At 43.9% G+C, this 20768-nt stretch overlaps 1 protein-coding gene across 1 annotated transcript; it reads right to left on the bottom strand.

The window, feature by feature from the left end:
* Nucleotides 1-16397: 16397 nt before the first annotated feature.
* LOC124409430 lies at nt 16398-20493 on the bottom strand. Its single transcript, XM_046887031.1, has 10 exons — nt 20379-20493; nt 20070-20122; nt 19860-19988; nt 19582-19779; nt 19282-19516; nt 19055-19205; nt 18740-18971; nt 18394-18640; nt 17792-17995; nt 16398-17694 (listed from the first exon to the last, which is right to left on the bottom strand). The coding sequence occupies exons 1-10, from the start codon at nt 20443-20445 to the stop codon at nt 17390-17392; spliced, it is 1821 nt and encodes a 606-aa protein (XP_046742987.1). The 5' UTR covers nt 20446-20493; the 3' UTR covers nt 16398-17389.
* Between the last annotated feature and the right edge of the window lie 275 nt (nt 20494-20768).

Genomic DNA, 20768 nt, shown 5'->3' with positions numbered 1-20768 from the left:
AAGGGGTAAACCGTGGTTAAAACATTTCCACGATAAGTTTGCCCATTAGTGTATCTCGCGTGCATTCGTTCGGTTGTTCACATTTTTCATTTTTTTTTTCTTCTGCTTTTTAATGCATGGAAACGAGCGTTGCAGGATAGTCAGTATACCGTGTGTCCTTCAACTATCTCAGGCGCTTGCGAGAAGGGAACATCAAATTGTGGAGACATAGAAAATTGCATTCCGTCTGCAAAACTTATGTACGAAGGACCGTCAGTATTTCGTAATTATCGAAGTTACCATGATCACACTTTCGAAGAACTTTCTCAATGTTACAGAGTTCCAGGGTTGTAACAGTAAGAAGAGAAAAACAACTTTCGAAAATCACCATCAATCCTAAAATGTATACCGTTCTCGAACTTATACCACTTTCCCCTAATGCAGTGAGTGATTATCTCACCCCGGTGTAGTAGTACCATGAAAGGTTTTTCCTTTTTTTTTCTTTCTTTTTTACAAAATCATTCATATTCTTATCACCCTTATTTCTCGGCAACGTCAAGCCTAATGGTCTGTAATTGCACGATAGGAAGCTATGGGCTTTTGATTTCCAGATGGATCAACCGACCGATTTCTCTGTAGCACGTTATACAGTTGAACGACGTATCAGCTATCAAGGATCAAAGCAAGATCTCGTTGGCTTGTAACCTAGCCACTCACCAGGCATCCGGAACCAACGCCCCCAGCTCTTGCAATAGAAGTGCTACCTGCACTTGACCACTTGGCTACTCAGTTCAAAGTAACAAACGTCCTTGTTATACATACGTCTCAAGCGTCACCGCAGCATTAACCTACCTGCAGCAGCTTTCTCTCTCTCCTTTAGTCCCTCTGTGAACCTTTCTCTTCTCTCTCTCTCTCGTTCTCTCGATCGAGAAATTGCCCACTATATTGTTTGTTATCTGTACACAAGCGGCTGTTTCAAAAGTACTCCACTTCAAACGCCTATGCGTGTTATACATATGTATTATACCTATAGCTCGACTATTACGAAATTCTTGAGCTAACAACCGCTGCTTGAGAGAGAAAAAAGAAAACGCATTTAGACTCACTACTGCGGTTGTTCTGTGTGGGCATAGTGTAGAGTAATATACACATTGCACTCTTAGAATTCTGTGTATACATTATATGCATACAATTAATTAGAAGCATGCCTTCTTTCTACTTATACATATATACTCTTACGATAGATAGAACTTTGCTCAGCATTCAGATCCGAGCAGTTTCCTCGTGTTTGTACGGTGTGTTGATTCATTTCGTTAATATGACAATTTTCATTCATAGAAGGAATCTATGTTATATGGAAACTTATTCGTATAAATTTGTATATTTTTTTTTCGCCCACGCAACACAAACCCCCCCCCCCCCCCCCCCCTAATTCACATTCATTCTATTAATTAGGGTTAATTTTCTCATCATTAGGTGTGTCATTTGCGGGGTGGTAAATGTCGCGTCGGGAATCTTTATACACACGTGCAATTTCAGGAGACAAACTTAGCCTCGGGACACGTGGAATGCCATTGCCGCCCCGTACTACGTTTGTGAATCAGTCGCTAATGCGTTCCCCGAACTTCGTGTTGGTTATGTTATTGTATAAATGCCGAGACGTCTGGGCGGCTTAACGCACCGAGTCACAATTTAATTTGATATTAACGACGTGGTGAGCCGTCACGCAATTAATCAACCCATCCGGCTTCCTATACAGCAGGTAATGAGGCACATACCTGTATTTCAGTATACAAGATATCCCGCTTCCTTATCGCAGTCGCCAAGCCATCTACCCCAGTCCGGTATCAAAGATGACGTCGGTAATTGGTCCTTGCGCTGCTACATTACGAGCCCTTCACCGGCGCGATACGGACTCTGAACCGAAATAAGCCAAGGCGTATCTATCTATTGACATAATGATGCGAGATAACCGGCTATTAAATCTTATCTAATCAAGTGATATATTTGAATTCGAATTCAGCTCAATTCGGAAGAAGAAAGTGTTGCCGAGATGGAATGCGAGATTGAAATTGTTCTTTATATGCTGGAAATATAGCTGTAGTGAGTCGAGTATAGAAACAGTTTCTATCGAAACTCGGTCAAGTCAACGCTTTCTCCGTGGTATGGAAGCTGAAATTTTGATGAACCCTCGTGCGTTTGCGTGACGCGGACAGCGAATATAAATTATTTCGCGATGCAGGCTTGCACAGCTGTCCTGAAACGGTTCGGAATTGCGCTTCCTATTATATAGAGCAGACTATGAATACAGGAATAATAGGATAGACGGCGTGTTAATGGACGGAATGCCGGCGGGGGCTATTCGATATAATATGGAACACGTTAGGGGCGGTGCCGGCAAAACCACCGGAACCACCGTAACCATTGGAACCAACCGCCGCGTGCGGACGCGGCTCCTAAATTGCCGTAAGTGTCGTCGGCACTCGCGAGCATCAAGTTCTTTATCTTCGTCTGAAATAAAGAAAATTACGCAGAAAAGAGGTCCGAGAAAGCTGTATCCGTAATTTGGAACCAGGATTGGACACCAATCGAGACACTAACCGGTGTGCAGTCTCAGAACTATTCACCTTAAAAGCTGAAGAGAATTTGAGAGTCTCTTTGATACGGTAGTCAAGGTGTTACAGAAAATTGTTGTACCGGTAAGCCTGTTTTATTTAATTTTACTGAAAAAAAAATAATAATTTTCATAAAACCTGAGAGTTATGTGCTGCAGGACGCCTCTAGTCGGCAGGATTGGATGTGACGCGGGTGAAACGGGTAGGTAATCAGAAAATCTGGACTAAGATCCTGCCTGCAACTGCTTGGATGTAAAATGTTTATTGTTCGGTTTACGACTGGTTGTATTTATTGCGGTCATTACGTATTTAATATTTATTAGCTTTATGGCGGCTCAGCTATGGCTAACTTGACGTAGTTACGACGCGGTAGAAAATATATAGCTTTCCATCTGTCCATTACAGATACCGTCTAGTTGACGGTGACGTTTCGTATTCCGAGACTGCAGCCCTCCAGCATTACGGTAATTGTTGGTCATAGAAATCCTTCAAAGTATCCTAAATCGATACGAAGATGTTAAATCGGTACGAAATAATACAAGTCGTTAATTTGTCGAAGGGTATATTACCAACGGTTGATTACGATTTTCAAGAATGAAGCAGAAAAAAAAACTTGATGAGGCTAATCTAGACAGCAGATAAAAAAGGTACACAAATCAAAATGTATAACACCCTTTTCGAATACCGGTAAAATCGTAGTTTTTTACCATCTCTGTAGGCGTTGTACAAATATACGAAATTTCGTGAGACTTAAATGATTTTGCAAACTCTGAAAGCGTCACTGCGACGTTTCTGAGCTTCATTCGAAGACTACATGTTACGACTGATCCCCCTTTTTCCATCCATCCCTTCAATTAATCTGACCACCGCATTCGTACTAGCCGTTAATTGAAGCTATTCCCTGCCTGCAAGTATATTGCTCTGCAAGAATAGATCTCGTCTAGACATTGTCGAGTGAGGTATACCCCCAAAGCGAAGCACAACCACAGCTGTATTTATCGTTGGGTTCGTTTCTGTATTCGGCGCTGTAGCATTTCGTTTCACCATCTGACGATGAGATATGGAGTTACACCAGTTCACGAAGTTCGGAGATAGACTGTACATTTGAAAGATGAATAAACGCGGTTGTAGTTATGTATATAAGCGTATAAGTTACGCTCGTCGTCTCAAGTGCGTTCCCGATGAAAGAATGCATGCACGTTTAGAATATGTTACACCACAGAGTAACAAGTGAACACATGCATAATTCATACGTATACGAAACTACACAGGGGGGTTATATGTATAACTCTGAGTAAAATGTTACTTGTAAAGCGATCGAGGAGGCGAGAGAAATTTCTTTTGACCGTCAAGATATAGGTGCCGCGCAGCTGTCAGAAAAGGCGGAAGGCTATATCTGTGCGGCAATGGCCGAATCTTATACTCTTCGCAGGTGAGGCGAGGCAAGGAATGTAATTCGATACGTGGACAAGCCACTCGGGAGAAAGAGACACTCGTTCAGCTGTGAGTGGCGCGAAGAGTAGCCAACAGATAACGCGACGTCGACCATAAAACCAGTAATTAAGATCTCAACTGTGCCCGGCGCCAAGTGCTTCTCTTTGTAGAGTTGTATATCTTATCGAGTGTGCGCCCGTTGCTGAGAAGAGCCTGTCTCGCACCTTATACCTACCCTGCATATACACAGACACCCGGTTTTCCAACGACCAAAAAGGACCCACGATTCTTGGGACCTAATCTTTGCTCTCGGAATATTAACCGCGCCTGGGATGCAGACTTGTGGAAGCTGACCATCTTTAGGGTGGGTATACGTATCTATTTTGAGCACTGGAAAACGTTTGGAAGACGACGACTGGCTCTCAAACTGCGTTATCACCGTTTGATTGGGAGAATGGCGGACAAGTACCTTACCGAGCACCGAGCGATGCATTCAAGTATGCGTGATTGGTTGGCTGGATGATGATGCGTCTGATTATAGCCATATCAAATTATCGGCGTGATTCGTCACATTTATGATAGTGCCACACGTGGCTACAGGTTTACTTGAACCATATTTCCATGCTGCACTAGTGTCACTTTTATTTATAAATTTGCTTGTTTAATTGGCTAACACCGTTTCAGTTTGGATGTTTTTAAATGGCAGTCAGGATACAGTGTGCAGGTGGAGTTACTGGCTGAAGAGCTGTGAACCATCCGTTTTTTCCAAATCACTTGCTCACCTCATGAACATCATCAAGGCATTTAGTGATGAATGAAATTGAGTGTTTCCACTTTATTTTTTCTCTACTGCAGCTATTAACTCGTGCCTTTGAAGTGTGTCGTGGAGTAGCTAGGCACCTTGTCTGCAGACCCGCCGCGTCGTCTCGTTAAAATTCATTTAAAATTCATTTGAGTAATTTCAAAGCCCTGTTACGTAGAATCAATTAGGTACGAGCGGCTGAAACTTCGTGCTTCCTTTTTTTTCCCATCTCTGTCGCTTATTTCTCTTTTTCTGTAAATATTGACAGGCGTGGGTGGGAATCCTTCGGTAATAACGTATGTAAACATTTCAATGGTCGGACTGCCATTGAGGCTAATATATTATGTCCATACGAGGATAACGAGGGGTTGCATCATTGGTAGTGGAAAAAAAAATTGACGATATTCTTGCGAAACAACGAGTTTTTTATACTTTACCCACGTTTTTCCTGAATGGGTACGCATTGACTAACGAGCTCCGCTCGTTTAGGGGAATCTTCCAGATGTAATGACAGATGAATCCTGAGCCTCGGCTTGCTCGATGCTCGAGGCGTACCAAATACGTAGGTATGGTTCAATTAATCAATCTTAAGTCGTCCCGGCTTCAATCATACATACTCGTACATGCGTATAAGATTTGTATTTCTCCTACCCAGGTGGCGAGTAAATACTCTTCTTACTCTCTCGCGAAACCGAGACACAACGCACCACGATCCTTCAAGGAATATTCTCCAATTAAAAACAAGACTCAGAGTCGCAAGGTGAACGTACCTTTCAATTTATAGTCAGAGCCTTGGATCCGCGTTTTCGCCACATTTATTTTACCTCAACCAGCCATCTCTGGACCTGAAGACGCAGGTGAAGAGAAGGAGGCACGTTTGAGATCCTGCGAAAGAGAATCTCGTGTACCGGAGACACGAAGGCCTGCGACTCGGACCAAGGGACATTCGCTAATTAGCGGTTGTTTGAGTGAGACCCACGTTTCCGGGGGAAGTTATCGCAGTCTCGTCCAGGCGAGGTTCATCTATTAAAAACAGAGCGTCACCGTCGACGGTGTACGTTGTGCAAGATGTCGAGGATGGAGGCGCGGAGGCTGGGAGCGGAAGATTCCCTGGCGTCGGAGTGCCCCGGGCAGCATCGTGCTCGCGTCATCATGTCATCGATAATTGATGTATGCGCGAACTAATGGTTGTAATTACCTGGAGCTAATATCCAAGGTGGAATCCCGTGCCACGGCTCACATAGGCTGCCTGCCTTCCTGGACGCATACGGTATACGCATCGAAATGTATACACTCTAAGCTGTAGGATACACGTGTAGGTGAGCCGCGGCGAACCATTACGGCATACTACCAGCGCTAAAATCTCAAAAGAAATTAATGATTCTCATTGACCGTACCAGTCAAACCAAGATAATTAATAACAAGAGGTCGCTAGAGGTGAGATTGCGTCTCCGGGCATGACGTGACTTCGGATACCCCCCCATCATCGACCTATCCAGACTCCGGATCCGTGCGAGAAATACGAACCATAAGTAACCACGGGAAATAATGCCGAGGGAGATCAGGTCCGAGTGGTCGAAACGGCAGGTTTAATTAACAAATTTCAGCGGAGGATTCAATTCTGCATGCGAACGACAAGGCATAGAGGGGAAGAGTGTAGATGGATTAGGAAATGGAGGGGTAACTTTAAAATCTAAAAATGTGAAGTGTGGAAAGGTACAAGATATGGAAAAGCAAAATTGTTGGAATTCTGATTATTCTGCGTGTGCTTTGGCTTCCTATATACTCTTATTCATTCTGTCTTTGAAAAGTAATATGATGATAAATACATCTCTTTATCATACGTTGTTATGCAATAAATATGTTATCGCGTTATCGTTTCAAGTCTAAAATTTCCAACCATAGTACGAATTTTCGATCGTATCTGTCAGGATTTTTCAGTTACCGTGAAATGTTTGAGCATACCGGGTGATTAATAATTTCAGTTTAATGTGTATCCCGAAATGCTACAGTGCCAACCTAATTAAAACGGTGTAAAATATTCTTCACGCAATTATAATGAGATAGGGAGGTAAAGTTCATTACGCCAAGCTTCATAACCTTGCGTGAAACTTCCCTACAGCTTAATACGCGCATCGTTAAAAATTCTGTGGCACAAAAATTATGCTCAAAGTTAAAGTTTGACGGGTATGAAGCTAGACTTTTTGGAAACACGATCACGTTCGAAGGAGTAATTCATGCCGCGGTTCGCAGACATTGTACAAATTATTGATATTCGTGATATCGGAGGAGCTCAGGCAACTATGTACAGCATAATACAATATACGGCTGATTTTACAGATATGGAATATAAAATTTGTAGTTATAGTTCTGCTTTTGACAAACACTTTACCCAGCCTTAATGGCCTTGTTTAATTTTTTTCTCTGCATGGCTATTTATTATAGTCACGGCCGTGGCCACACTCAATTTTCCAGGAATCCGATAGTGATAAAAAAAAGTAATTATGAAATCGGATTACTCCGGAATAATTAGGGGAGAAAAAATGGACTCGTCTACAGCTACCTAAGTGAACAGTCTGTAGCCATTCCTGAATTTAATTTCCAATTATCTGACGTAACAATTGAGCGTTCTTTTAATATCTATAGTAGGTATGTATTGTATGAATCATAAATTAATCAGTGGAAGCCATGCGGAATTACCTAGCAAGAGACACCATTTCCAACGGCAATGTAACGTCGACGAACGGCGAGAACACACATTATCAATTAGAGATAATTACACTCGAGCGAAGAAGAGATCAATTCTGCTGGACATTATAGAGAAGTGATAGCTTACCCGAAAGACACGTTCCTAGAGGTTTTACATGTGTATATATATAGTAGTATACATTACTTAAAACGTTTATTCCTGGCACGCAAATGTGCAATTACGAACGAACAGGGCTGATCATCTTACGACCGGGTAATTCAAGCAAAATACGCTTTTTCCAGTCTGCATGAAATATTTGCTCGTAAACGATCGAGTATCACTGACTTTTTATTGCTCGTCCTTAATGCGAACTTGACTGCTTGTCAATATCAGAGGCGTCGTGACATTTTCTAATATTCATAATTCCAGCTTTCGAAGCTGTCGATACATTCGCCAGCAAAAAAGAAGAAAGAAAAAATGAACAGGAAAAGTATCCTAATAATAATCAGGACATGGCTTCGAAGCGAGGCTGAAAGCATATGTATTGTCCTTATGACTTTATTTCATGTGCACGAATCTGTTAGCAAAAAAAACTTTTGGAAATATTTTGTATTCGATTATCTATACGTCATAAGTATGTCTTCCGCCGAGTATGGGGTACTATATTCGGAATAAATAAAATATGAAAATTCTAGATGCTGATATTGATCTTTGCCTTCTCAACGACGGGATCATTTCGAAATAGAATATTTTGTGTAACAAGTGTGTACATCCGAGATGTTCACCGTATCTCTGTATCACACAGCATCCAATATATATATATATATATATATATATATATATATATATATATATACATCCAGCCGTAATACTACCAAGGGGAGGTCGCTCAGCTGGCCCAATTGATAACGAACCGGTCCTTTCAGTGGTTGCCTTACATGGTATGAGATAATAAGCTTTAGAGATAAATCGCAGCGTTGGCTTATAAGTGTATCTATCACCGCAGCAAACGCAGAAGCTCCGTATGGCCATCCACCGCAACATTTCCATTTTCCCAACAGAAGCAGCAACTCGAACCGTCTCCTTAACCCTGACGCTGCCCGACTACACGAACTTCAAGTTACCCGGGTGTTTGGCAACTCTGTTGTGAGATGATTCCCTGCGGGTTCCCTCTCATCCAAATATAACAAATTACTAGTTTGCGAGCTTTCGAAATAAGACCGTCTTTGTTTTATGTAAAGCGAACGCATATTTTACTTAATGCAGTTTGATCACGCAAAAGTAATGAATTGATGACATGATCAAGTTTTTTTTAATATCATTTGTCACATTTCTTGCTATCTGAGACTTGGCGTATAGTTATAGGTATAACGTATAAAAAATACATGTATTCGCCAGAACAGTCTTTCATCATACTCTTGTCATATTTGTTTCCGCCAAGTCATTTGTCATCGAGAGTTATCACAACGCCAAGATTCAGAATTGTGCTGTCAGGAACTCGTGGCATACGGAAGAAAAATTAAACCAGCATAAACACGCAGATGTTATTCTACTTAATTAAGTATATTTAACAGTGTCTGCATTGACGGCATGGTAGAAGATTTTTAAATCAGAAATGACAATAAATAATATGTCTTGAAATACATTATTTAATGCACTTAATTATTTAAAAATTTGTGACGGCAAGCAGTATTATTTCGTACGAGCTCGCATAGTTTAACAACTCAGCAGACAGTTTCATAGGTTGAGTTTTCGGTTTCGTTGTTGATTAACCGCGCGCGGTGTAGGCATGTTATACCTGCGTAACTTACGTTAACGTACACAAATTAAATGGGGGCGTAGGGGAATAGCGAACGCAAAAGCGGCCGGCACACCCTTATCTTGGGGCTCAGGCCCAAAACCACATCAAAGTCTGCACCCTCGTAGCAGCAACGGCCGTTTTACTAACAATAAGCCAGAGTTTTCCCATTGTTCCAACCACAACGGAAGATTTCTACAAGAGGATGCGCGGAATTAGACGAGCTTTTGACTACGCCAGGCTCATTTTGGGATTACGATGCAAGGCTATAGATTCTTAGGTCGCGGCAAGTAACAAACGTTCAATTAAGATCTTGGCTGATGGTCGGTATGGATGAAAGGCCTGACGCTTGCAGACTTATTTGCAGAAACATTTTTCTCCAAATTATCTCCAGACTGTCTGCAATCACAGGCATGACACCGTGGTGACTCGGGGAAAAGCTTATAAAGCTTGGTTACGCTATCAGGTCATAACTATGTCGCAATTCAGGGAATCGATTGAGATAATTAATAATTTTCGAAGATGGCGAAGGGCCTCACGCCTCGCAGATTTCACTCTTGATTGCCAGTCGTCGTCGCTCTGCGAATCAGACGTAGTTATTTCTTGAAGTAATTAATTAAAGTCGCATCAGTCGAATCTCTTGGCAACCCTTCGCGAGGGGATGGGGACTAATTCATCCCCACGTCGTCTCCTAGGATTATCTGGCGAAGCGGGGCTCCGAGGGGCGGCGTAGCTCACTGATGTTGTTATTAAATTATTCCGAGCCTCAGTTTTCTGTACGAGGGATCAAGGAGGCGAAGAGCCCACTACGTTATGGTGCTACAGATGGGGGAAGCGTGACGCGCCTCTCTCTGCTTGTAATTCCTTTTCGTGTCCTCGCATTTCACGCCTGCAAGGGACGCGTCCTCGAACGATCCTGAAATCCGAGGAGCACACTCCGAGCCCTCATCGGTGATCACGTATCGATATAGGCGTGTCATCACGAGAAAAATTCGATTTGATCATACCGCCGCATCGGTGCGAATGATCAACGGGATCTGCAGACTGGCAGCCTCTCGCGAAAGGACAGCACAAGAGCGTGAACGAATGAAGATAGCGCGAATCCAAAGCGAATCAATAGAAACATACCTACCATCCACCCACCAGCGTGGTGTGCTGGAGTGGAAAAAATTTTCGGCATTGTTTTTTCCTCGGCAATAAATCTGTTCCCCGAGAGTTTCGGTCTTCCAGCACCCTTTTCTCGTCCCCGTTCACCAGATTTATACGATCAGTGATATTCCTCGATTTTCCACGCGTCTCGTAGCTGGTAGTGAAATTTTTCGTCAAAGGAAAAGCCAGCAAAAATTCGAATCGAAAATCCTTCGAGATATCCGAACCTGCGAATCTTGGCTCACGACTGCAGGCAACGCTCGCCGTATTGGCTTACTCCTAGATTCAAAATTACCAGCATCTCGTTAGCGCAGGTAATTCCCTGGGCGGTTTTGTGTCAACGGATTGAACGGCTGGCCAGTTCAGCCACCCCCGAGTCTAGGTCCCGATACGCCGTCACACACGCGACACCGCGTGTCCACGCCTCCGCCCTCGGGATTATAGATCGGATGGCACGCGGCGTATGGCGGACAACGATTTCTCGTTAACAACAATTGTCCTCTTTCGTACCGAGTTATCTATCGACAGCCGTAAAAGCTCGGGGATGTTTTGAGTCCTCAGGACGTGTCGCCCCGCGTAACAGGTTTCCAGCATTTCGCCGTTTGCAGTCCTCGGGATTTGTGGAAATGGTCGAGGAATGACGATCACAGCGTCAGTGGGTACCATTCGTTTCCTATTGAATTGAAGGTAAAAGTTTGCTCTCTACAAATATTTATCGTTCGCGGAGGTGTCGTGCTTTTACAGTGATCAGAGATCACGCTCTTAGTCGACGTCGACGTCGACGTGCTAACGCCGCGACGCCCACCCGGCGACTGGGAAAGCTGCATCAAACGCAGATGGCAGTGTTAGTTTTGCGCGGGAGTTTCTGCGGAGCAAGGCTCAAAGTGAAAGCGCCTGGCTACCCCTAAATCCTCGGCTTCAATCTCTCCCCTCTAAACCCGATCGATTCCTCAAATATATATATTGCCGACGCGCGGATCCGGGCGGATGAAGCTCGATCGCGGATGCTTGTAATATGTGAACGCACACCGTACGTGTGAAGAGTAGTTGGCTCGCGATTATCCCCGTGCTGATCGCACTGCACGTCTAGCGTCATGGAGAATTGGGAGGGGGATTATTTTCCGCCCTCATTAAATCCGTGACTCGAGCTTCTCCGGACAGAGATTTCTGCTGCACCGGGAAAATCCTAGCCGAGCAATTGATGCACGGGGGTGCACGAGCATCCATCCTCGTCTCATTATTTATCTCGCTATTATATCCAGTCTAGGATATATGTTTATGAGAATTTTCAGGGAACATCTCTGCGCGTGACGTCTATTGCATGTAATGGATACATCGATATCACGTCACGTACATCTGCGGATGTTTGAACGCTTCCCGCATAATTCAAAACCTACCCTCAGGAATCGTCCAATTCACCCCTGCCATGTTATGGCTTATGCGATGACATTCGGGGAAATGACGCTACAATTGTCTAGATTTTTGACTTGAAGTCTTCTTAACTAATCTTAACTCCGTTCAAATTATAAGATCAGTACGTCTAGCGATAGGATAATAAATATTGCGAATAGTCACGGCGAGAAATGAAAAAGATTCTGAAGAAAAAGGATTTACTCATTTAAATCCCGGGGGTAGAGGACGTTCTGACTTACTTTGCCTTGTTCTATTCCTAGGCCGTTAAACCTCTCCGATTCTGATTTTCTCATTTCAACGCAGAGACTTGCTCATGGGCAATTATCTATTCCCTGCCTAATTCATCTCCGTATTTTTTACGCTCTATCATTTATATGTATATAGCCAAGCCAGGCAAATTGGAGTCGTAAAGGCCTTTAGAAATCTACCCGTGATAAATTCGTTTCTTCGGACTCTTTCAAAGTTCAAACAATCCAAGTCCAACCCTTAACTTTATTCCTCTTGAGACTCGTTAAGTTCACCCAGCCAAGATCCACCAATCATAGGAACTTAACGAAACTTCTATCTCCCAGTGAAATAATCCTTTGAAAATCATGCCACCACGGGCTCCACTGAATCTTTCAACTATGCACATCGTACCGGATGCAATGAATTATATATGGTGAACTTTTAAGTTTCACTAAATTCCACACCATTAGCTGATTTTTCAGTATTCTCTTTTTTGTTCATAAACTTTTCAGACTCGTACGTCGTGTAAAATTCATTTCATTCATTCCGTAATCAATGTTCATGTAGTCGACTGGCAGTTACAGTATTTTTTTAATATGAATTAAAGATTTCCCGTGTGCTAAGTTCGTTTCAGCACATAAATATCTAATCATGAAATCCTGGAACTGAAACGAACAACGTTTAATTTCTAAAAGGCTTATTATCCATGTCCATATATATGTATACCGATGAACTAGCCGTGTAGAACGATGCGCGATGGAGATGAGGAGGGATGATGGTAGCGTGCAGCGAGGAAGAGGGCCTCAACTTAATAACCAAACTCAGATTAGGTGATTATAAATGAGCTTGGGTTAGGTCGAGTGATTACAGAACGGATTATACGGTTCAGACTCGAGTTTGATTACATCTCTCAAAAGAAGGCATGAGAATAGGACACCGGATCAGTGAGGGAAATTTAAGCGGGGGAAGATGACGGAATGCGATTATTTCGGAGTAAACTTGCACATTGTCAGTATAAATTTCCTATGAATCGCATAATGCAAATTACCCGCAGTATGTTATTTAAATCAGTCTTAGATTGCATTGGCTCCATTTCTATTGCCAAAATGGTATTTTTTGGAAAGCTCTTGAACGAAGCGCGACTCAGGTGACTTTATCTTCACTCACAATCAGATTGAGTGAAGAATGATAAAATGAATACTACAAGGAATTGGATGCCCAAGGTCGCCAACTCATCCCAATTTTCTCCCCAGCACAACTGCATAGCAAGTTGATTCCACAGCCACAAGGTCTAGGGGATGCAGGATCAAAATTTGGGGGTACGGAGCTGCAGGGTCGGACTGGGAGAGACTCGTTTCGATCTTTCATTTCCAGATGGATTTCGTCGGTGGGATGCACGCGCCGCGTTAACGTCGTGTAATTGCTGCTCAACGCGTGGTTGTGAGTGCGGCCACCGCGTCAGCGAAACCCCTGCAGAAACGGTGGTTCGGGTTATTGCCTTCGTTGGTAGCAGTCTGTAACAACCCCCGGACCTTTGCTGGGAACAAAGCAGATGGAAATCCTTAACAGTTATTGGCTGGTGGTGGGCGCCACACTATGGCCAGCGTATAAAAGGGCACTGATGTAATTTATCGAAGGTTGTATTTGGGGAGTTAGCCGTTGCTTTCAATTAGGTAATTGAAACCGGCGGGACTTTAATGCTTTTCTGGCCGCAGATCATTCCTGCCGCCGGCTCAACCAGCCTCTGGATATTCGTTACCGGATATTCGGTCTCACGCTGAATTTCACCGCGAACTTGATGCGATCTCCACAGCTGCAGACTCACGGTGAATGGGGCGGAAAACCGAACTCGAGAAGAGCTTTTCTCGTCTCTTTTTGTATTTGACGCGAGATGCAAACGCCTCACGTATTAAATGCTAGAGTTGGAGGGTGCGACGGATGCTTAACGAGTCTCCTGATCCCTCAAGAAATTCAATTTTGGTCGCCGGTTTCGTGCAGGAATGAGGTCACGTTCGAATTAGTGGAGGTTCCGTCTGGTCGTAACTCAGCGAACGATGCATCATGCCTCGTCTTAACTCTCAGACAAAATAAGTCCACCAGCAACCAGCTCACCGGTGTGCACAAGGATATAGGTTCAACCGGCGAGCACGTATGCTAATTAAGACACACCTATCCCGTGTAATTGCATTTAAGTTCGAGGTAATGCCCTGCCACCTACTTTGCGGGGGATGAAGAACGGACCTCAAGAAAACCATCCTGCGAGGTGAAATTCGAACGGGTATTTCTCTTCGGAGGGGGAATCCTGCAAGCTTCGCGTACGTATACATAAAATGCGACATCAACCCTATAAGTACCATCCATGTGTAACCATCAAGAAGCTGAGCCACAGACGTTTGAGCGTATGCTGATTCTATCTTATATCTATCCAGGAGGGAACTTGGAACGCAGGATGAAGGTAAACACGGACATCCCTTGAGATCTCTTGTTTCACTGGAAGACGGAAAGTCATGTGGGGGGGATGGTCGTGATATCCAGGCCTGCGGGCAAACAATCGAAAGCTGATGTGAAAGCAATATGAAGCAATGCACCTTTTCATTTCATCGCGGGGAAGAGACAACAGAAAACCCGGGCACAGGAAGGTCGCTGCATAAGAACCGAGGCAGTGAGGAGAGGCTGCTGTCATTTTCCTGGATATTAAATATTAATCCCGCGAAATGACTAGCACGCCGGCAGTCTTTCGCTCCTGCCACCCCACGCTATGCCTGCCCCCCCCCCCCCCAGCCACCTCATTCGTGCACCTCGCAATCTCCGTCTCGTTCCTCCGACCAACCATTGCCGCCGCCACGTTTCTACTCTTCTCTAAGCAATGAGAAGTAATCTAGGAGCTGGATTAACCGGGGCTCAAGATATCAGCTTGGATTTACCGCGTGAGGGCCACGTGCGTCCCACAAGCGAGGCGGAGCTGAAGATATACGGCAACAAAAAGACGCCATTTCCCATCGCCGTGCGGTCCAAAGTGCAATTGCCTCCTGCCGCTTTCCGCCTAGCGTCAAGACAGCACTCCCCACCTTTTCACCTTTTCATTCGTTTTTCCCACGTCTGCGACCGCGAACCTGTAATGCAACGCTTGCCAACACGGCTTAATTAATCCCAGTGCGAATACCGCGTGCAGGGGTTAATCCTATGCCATTGACAGTTGCGAATGCGACTTGAGGACGTAGTTTTTTACTTTTTCTGGCATTTTGCTGATTTAACTGTTCACTGGATATTTTATGAAAAGAATTCTTAACGCCAGTTTCAGCTCCTAATCCATCCACGACAAAATCACGCTGCAGAACTCTTCGCTATGAATTGTTTCGAACTGATTCAAAGTCTGCGTTGGGAGCATCTGGGCGAACCCTCGAGTTCACTTGACCCATTTTAAACTCCCTCCTTTTTGAATTCAAAACAGTTCAACCACCGCATCTCTTAATTGTCTCGCGGGCTGAGTTCCGACATGTATAATGCGCTCACACACACACACACGCACACACGGTATTATATAAGTTCGTTCGAATTTCATCCTGGCTACCCACGTATATTAACGAGACGCAACGGAACTCTCATCTCACTCATCTCTTCGTACCGTGTTCGCGTCAAGGAGCTATTAATCGCCTGTTCAGATATATTTGGTTCGTTTTCCTTTGTAATTTTTCTCACGAAACTCTCGGAAACTCCATCATCGGACTGGCCGAAGTTGTATTACCGAGAAAAATAAACGTTTTAATTATTTTCAGCGTTTATTTTAAGCTATGAATAAGATGCGAAAACATTGTTCGTGCCTTGTGTCTAATACACATTTACTTGTTATCCGGCTTTTGGTTACATCGATCTAGATTATCACAGTTCTAGGTGACATTAGGACGGAGTAGGGAAGTCATTCCTTCCTTTGAACACTCCCTCTTGGAAATCTTACAAGTTTGCAAAGATAATTCTAGAACCATTCTTTTTTGGTATAGATCTGAGAAAAGTTATTATTAATTGTTGCTCTCAACGGATTATAATATTGATTCGTCCCAATAAAATACAAACACCAGTCAATACTCCAGCCGAGTTTGGATATAGGCATAGTGAACGACCGTACAGGCTGTTTACTATGAAAAGCAGCAAGTACTAAATTTCAGCTGTTACATGATTGTATAATGTACTTTGAAGTGCTTGTAAACATCCGTAATAAAATTAAGACCCATTATTCAGGATCATTCAGAAAAAATACCCGGTTTTTAATATGCCTACGACTATGTTTCTCTCTTCCCCCGAAATCGTACAGGTATAGACACAGGCAGATACCAGCTGTAACGCAATCGAGATGTTTACACGACCCTACACAAAACTCGAGAGTCATAATTCACGACCTTCTTCCCATACTGACAATGGAAGTATCCAACGATATACCAATTTCCCGCGGGTTATTTCACGCGCCCACGAGAATCGGCCAAACGCTATGCGTGCGTGCGTGATGCGTGCTTGCCTGCGTGCCTCCTCTTGCAGGCCTCGGTTTCGGCAGTCCAGGATGGAGGTTCTCACAGCACCCGATGTGATGTTGTTGCAGCCGTACTCCGGGAAGTGGGGCGCCCCGCTGCATCCGCACGTCGATGAACCCTTACTCCGGATGCGCGATATTCCATTATCGCAGTCGTCACGACACGCGCCCTGCGCATACATTCGCACGCGCCAAAACCTACTGGCGCAGAGGTGCGCCATCATATCTCGAAGCAAGCCCATGTGGATGTAATGAAACCACTCGAGGCGTGGGCGTGCACTGCTTCGCCTAGATGAGGTCCGTCTTTCATGCCCCCGGGCGAGGATCTTCCGGGGGACGAAACGTTCGTGGGGCGGATCGAGCTCTTTGCGTTCAGCGATGTAAGACGATGTGTGTAATTTTTTCATTTTTTTTTTGTCCCTAGATCAGCAACTTTTTCGGTCACCGTGCTGGAGATTTGTCAAAAACATGCAATTATCGGTGTTCTCGAGAAACGTGCTGCCTGCGGGTTGCGGCCGGGTATTTTGCGACGACGTAATAAACGACACTTTCCTGAGGCGGTCATAGGATTTATGGTGAATATCGAAGATACGTGGGATGAGGGCGTGGAAGAAGATTTAAGATGTAGTTGAATCCATTGTCCTTGCAGATACGACTAAGTATTATAAACTATAAACGTCCATACACGTTGTTTTTGAAAAAAAAAGTAGGGTACCGATAATCAAATGCGTGCAAAATATCAACTTCCGATGCGCCAAAATCATGATTGATTAGTAACGGGGAGCGTCGAGCAATGAAGTCCCGTGCCATGCTCCTGGTACCTAGGGGGCAGGTCCGACTTCTTGTTCCTCACCAGCTTAGAACGGATCGTAACTGCGATAAGGCCAGCGATAATGGTCACGGCCATACCGATGCTAAGAATCATGCTGAAAGAATAACTTTGACGGTTCCTGGTATGCTCGGCTGTTACTCGTTGAACCTGGATGGTGGCTGAGACCTCTTCGGAGATTCCTTCTAGACCTGCGACGCAAGTCCAGTTTCCAATGTCATTGGATTCTTGCACTCCTAAATATTGGAAGAGGGAAATGATTTGTAGAAGTATTAAAATGATGATGAAGTTCAAAAACTGTGTTTAGTTTCGTTCGAACAGTCAGACACATACCCATCAATAATTCTAGCTCACAGCTAGTGATTGTTTGTCCAGTTTTATACCGGGAGTTCGTCGACTGTTGGATACCACTTCCATCCGGTTGTATCCATCGGCAGTAGTTGATGGGATATTCATATCCAGGAGGTACGAAGCAAGATAGCTGCGTTAAGCTCTGCCCCAAGGACACCACTCTTGCGATGGGGACGAGTGGCGTATCTACAGTCGAACAGACATCGAGTCATAAAGAAATCACCTGCTCAATCAAATCCTTTACGAACAGCGATAAGCAGACACGAAAAATTCCTAGACGGTCTCCCGCATTAGCTTGTCATCAAATTGATACGTTAGTGATAAATGTTCGGGATCGGTTTAATTAGGTCTTACTTTGTACTCGATATTACATTTCTGCAAGTAATTACGCTATCTTGAGAGTGAGCACTTAATTCCACGATATATGTTGTATCTTATTGCACGACATCAAAGTAATTTGGATATCTAATCCAAGCATTCATTCGAACGTACAAGATAACGATTGCCCAGTCATCTTTAAATTCTAGAGTTCAAATCCATCTTGATATGGCAAAAGATTACAGTAAACCAGCAATTTGACGAACCTGTAACAATGATGCTGATATTTGTGCTAACTTCCTGTCCATCGACAGTCCCCATCCTGCATTGCCAATCACCTTCATCCGTTTCTTCGGAAGCTGGAACTACGGCGCCACACTCTCCGAATGACAGACCCATTCCATCGTAGAAGAGAGTCGAGGATGAAGATGCGGTTGAGGATACTGAGTAGGCCGTACCATTGGGGCTACGCACCCAACAGTATCTCAATTCCGTGTCCACGTTACACTTGATCTAAAAACCGAACGAAAAAGACTCCATTTTTATTGATTCATTCATGGAAATAATCGATGGTACTCGGAAGACACAGGAACACTTAGTTCCGAAACTCACCGTGAAACTATCACCCTTTTTGACGTACACGTCTTCCGTGATATGCGGAGTGTAAACATTTGTGGTTACATCTATTTCAGAGGTAGGCACTGTTAACACTGCACCTGACAACCCTGAGTCAGTGTTAACGATACACCTCCACACTCCATAATCTAAGGAGGCTGGTTCCAAGATGGTTATTCCACAGTCGTGCTCTTGCGAAGACTGCGTCCCTAGTCCGTAATAAAGGTACCTGTTGCAAAGTCACGCGATATTTTCTTCAATAATTATCATTTCCTCCTATTACTTAGTTCCGGCTGGATAATAATAGTTTACCTGTCATCACCGATAGCCTCGAGAACATTTAAGATTTCTCCATCCGGTTTCACAAATTGACATAATGAATAGGATGAGGCCCGCACGCGACAAAGTAGATTCACGCTGCCATCTTCAGAAACCGTAACGGTGGCATTGAACGAGCTACTATCTAGAAGAAGAAGATGACGAACGATCAGTGAAACGTGAATTGAGAGAAGCGACCAGTGTCAAGGCTTATGGCGTACCGTAAACAACGACCTCAGTCACGTGTTCTATGAGATCCATTCTTCCTGCAATACTGTAGCTTGCCGTCCAGAATCCCTCATGTACGCTGGTGACGGTCGAGATTTCTATTTGGCAAGATCCTACTTCCAAAGGCAAGGTTTGACCGCTCGGATTTGTGAGCCTGCATGAAGTCGCATCGCTTGGACCAAAAGTCATGGTGGTTGATTGACCGCGTTCGACGTGCAACACTGTTAACTGGAAAACAATCCTCGATGATTAAACCTTGTCCAGTGAATCCGAGCACGAAAATGTATACCAACCTCAGTGGAAGCATTGCTATATTGTAGAACCGAGACTGAGAAAGTCGCAAAATAGTTTATTTCTTCTCCAGTTATAGCATCCAATCGCCAGGTGCCCGTATGGTCGCTGTTCACTCGAATTGTGACACCACATTGACCGTAGGAGCGGATATCATCCAAACTGTCATTGGTGGCGTTAAGAACGTTAAATTCTTCACCCTGAACAGATAAAATTCATTAGTAGCTACGTACTTCAATACACTTTCTTAGATTTCTGAATTCATGCCTTTTATACTCACACTTGGTAACTTGGCTGTACAGCTGCTCAAATCTTCAAATTCATTGACCATGCGAAGCGTGATTAAATTTCCTGAATATACGCTAATCGCTCGGTTTGGAAAGGGAGTCCCCCACGTCAGGGTGGTAGACTGAAAAGAAAAATGACCCTTAATATCACAGTCGACCAATAAACTGTATATTTATAATGCTCATCGTCAATTTTTGTCCACCTTGCTAGCTACGAGAGACGCGTCGAGTGCCGTATCATTTGACAGTTCCTCACCTGCAAACAAGGATAGTTATCAGTATGGCAGTTTATAAAAAAATTTTATAAACAAACAAACAGTACACGTATACAGTAAAGCTAAGGGATGTTGGGTCAAGACTTCACAGTTATCCACAAGAGGCTTTAAGATATTTCAGGGGTTACGAAGCCTCCCACGGGATTTGATTTCTCCCCAACAGAATGATCGAACCAATCCAATAAATATTGGGGACTTGAAAATGGGACGAACCATAAGATAAATCTAGTTGTTTACCCAAAGCAACGGCGCAAAGGTACAAAGCTGCGCCTAGAAAGGCAAATATGGTGCTGTGCGTCCCCATGTTGCCTACGGCTTACTGTCGACTATCGTTGACAACGATTGCGGTCTTCCTCATGCAAGATAACTACTTGTATATCTCTAGATCGGTCAGTGATCGATGCCGGTAATATTGCCTCGTGCTTATCAGCTACGTGAGAAACAGCAGCTGATGTCATCTCACGTCTGGATGTCGTTGAATCTTCACGCACTTCGATGCCTTACCTTGACCTTCTGCCCGGACAGTTTCGATTATTCTCCGCGATTGCGTTGCCCTTGAAATCAACCATATTTGGAGCAATTCCAATTGGAGTATCTGTTGTGTACATACACTGAAAAAGCCATTAC

The sequence above is a fragment of the Diprion similis genome, chromosome 8 (genome assembly GCF_021155765.1).
Source record: "Diprion similis isolate iyDipSimi1 chromosome 8, iyDipSimi1.1, whole genome shotgun sequence".
Taxonomy (NCBI): Eukaryota; Metazoa; Arthropoda; class Insecta; order Hymenoptera; family Diprionidae; genus Diprion; species Diprion similis.
The sequence above is the reverse complement of the archived record's forward strand: the minus strand, read 5'-3'. Positions and strand labels throughout refer to the sequence as shown.

Coding starts and splice junctions, on each gene's coding strand:
- LOC124409430 (XM_046887031.1), bottom strand. CDS start 20,445: ATGGGGACGCACAGCACCATATTTGCCTTTCTAGGCGCAGCTTTGTAC. Junction 18,972..19,054: donor GAGGCTATCGGTGATGACAG/GTAAACTATTAT, acceptor ACTTTGCAACAG/GTACCTTTATTACGGACTAG. Junction 18,641..18,739: donor AAAAGGGTGATAGTTTCACG/GTGAGTTTCGGA, acceptor TTCGGTTTTTAG/ATCAAGTGTAACGTGGACAC.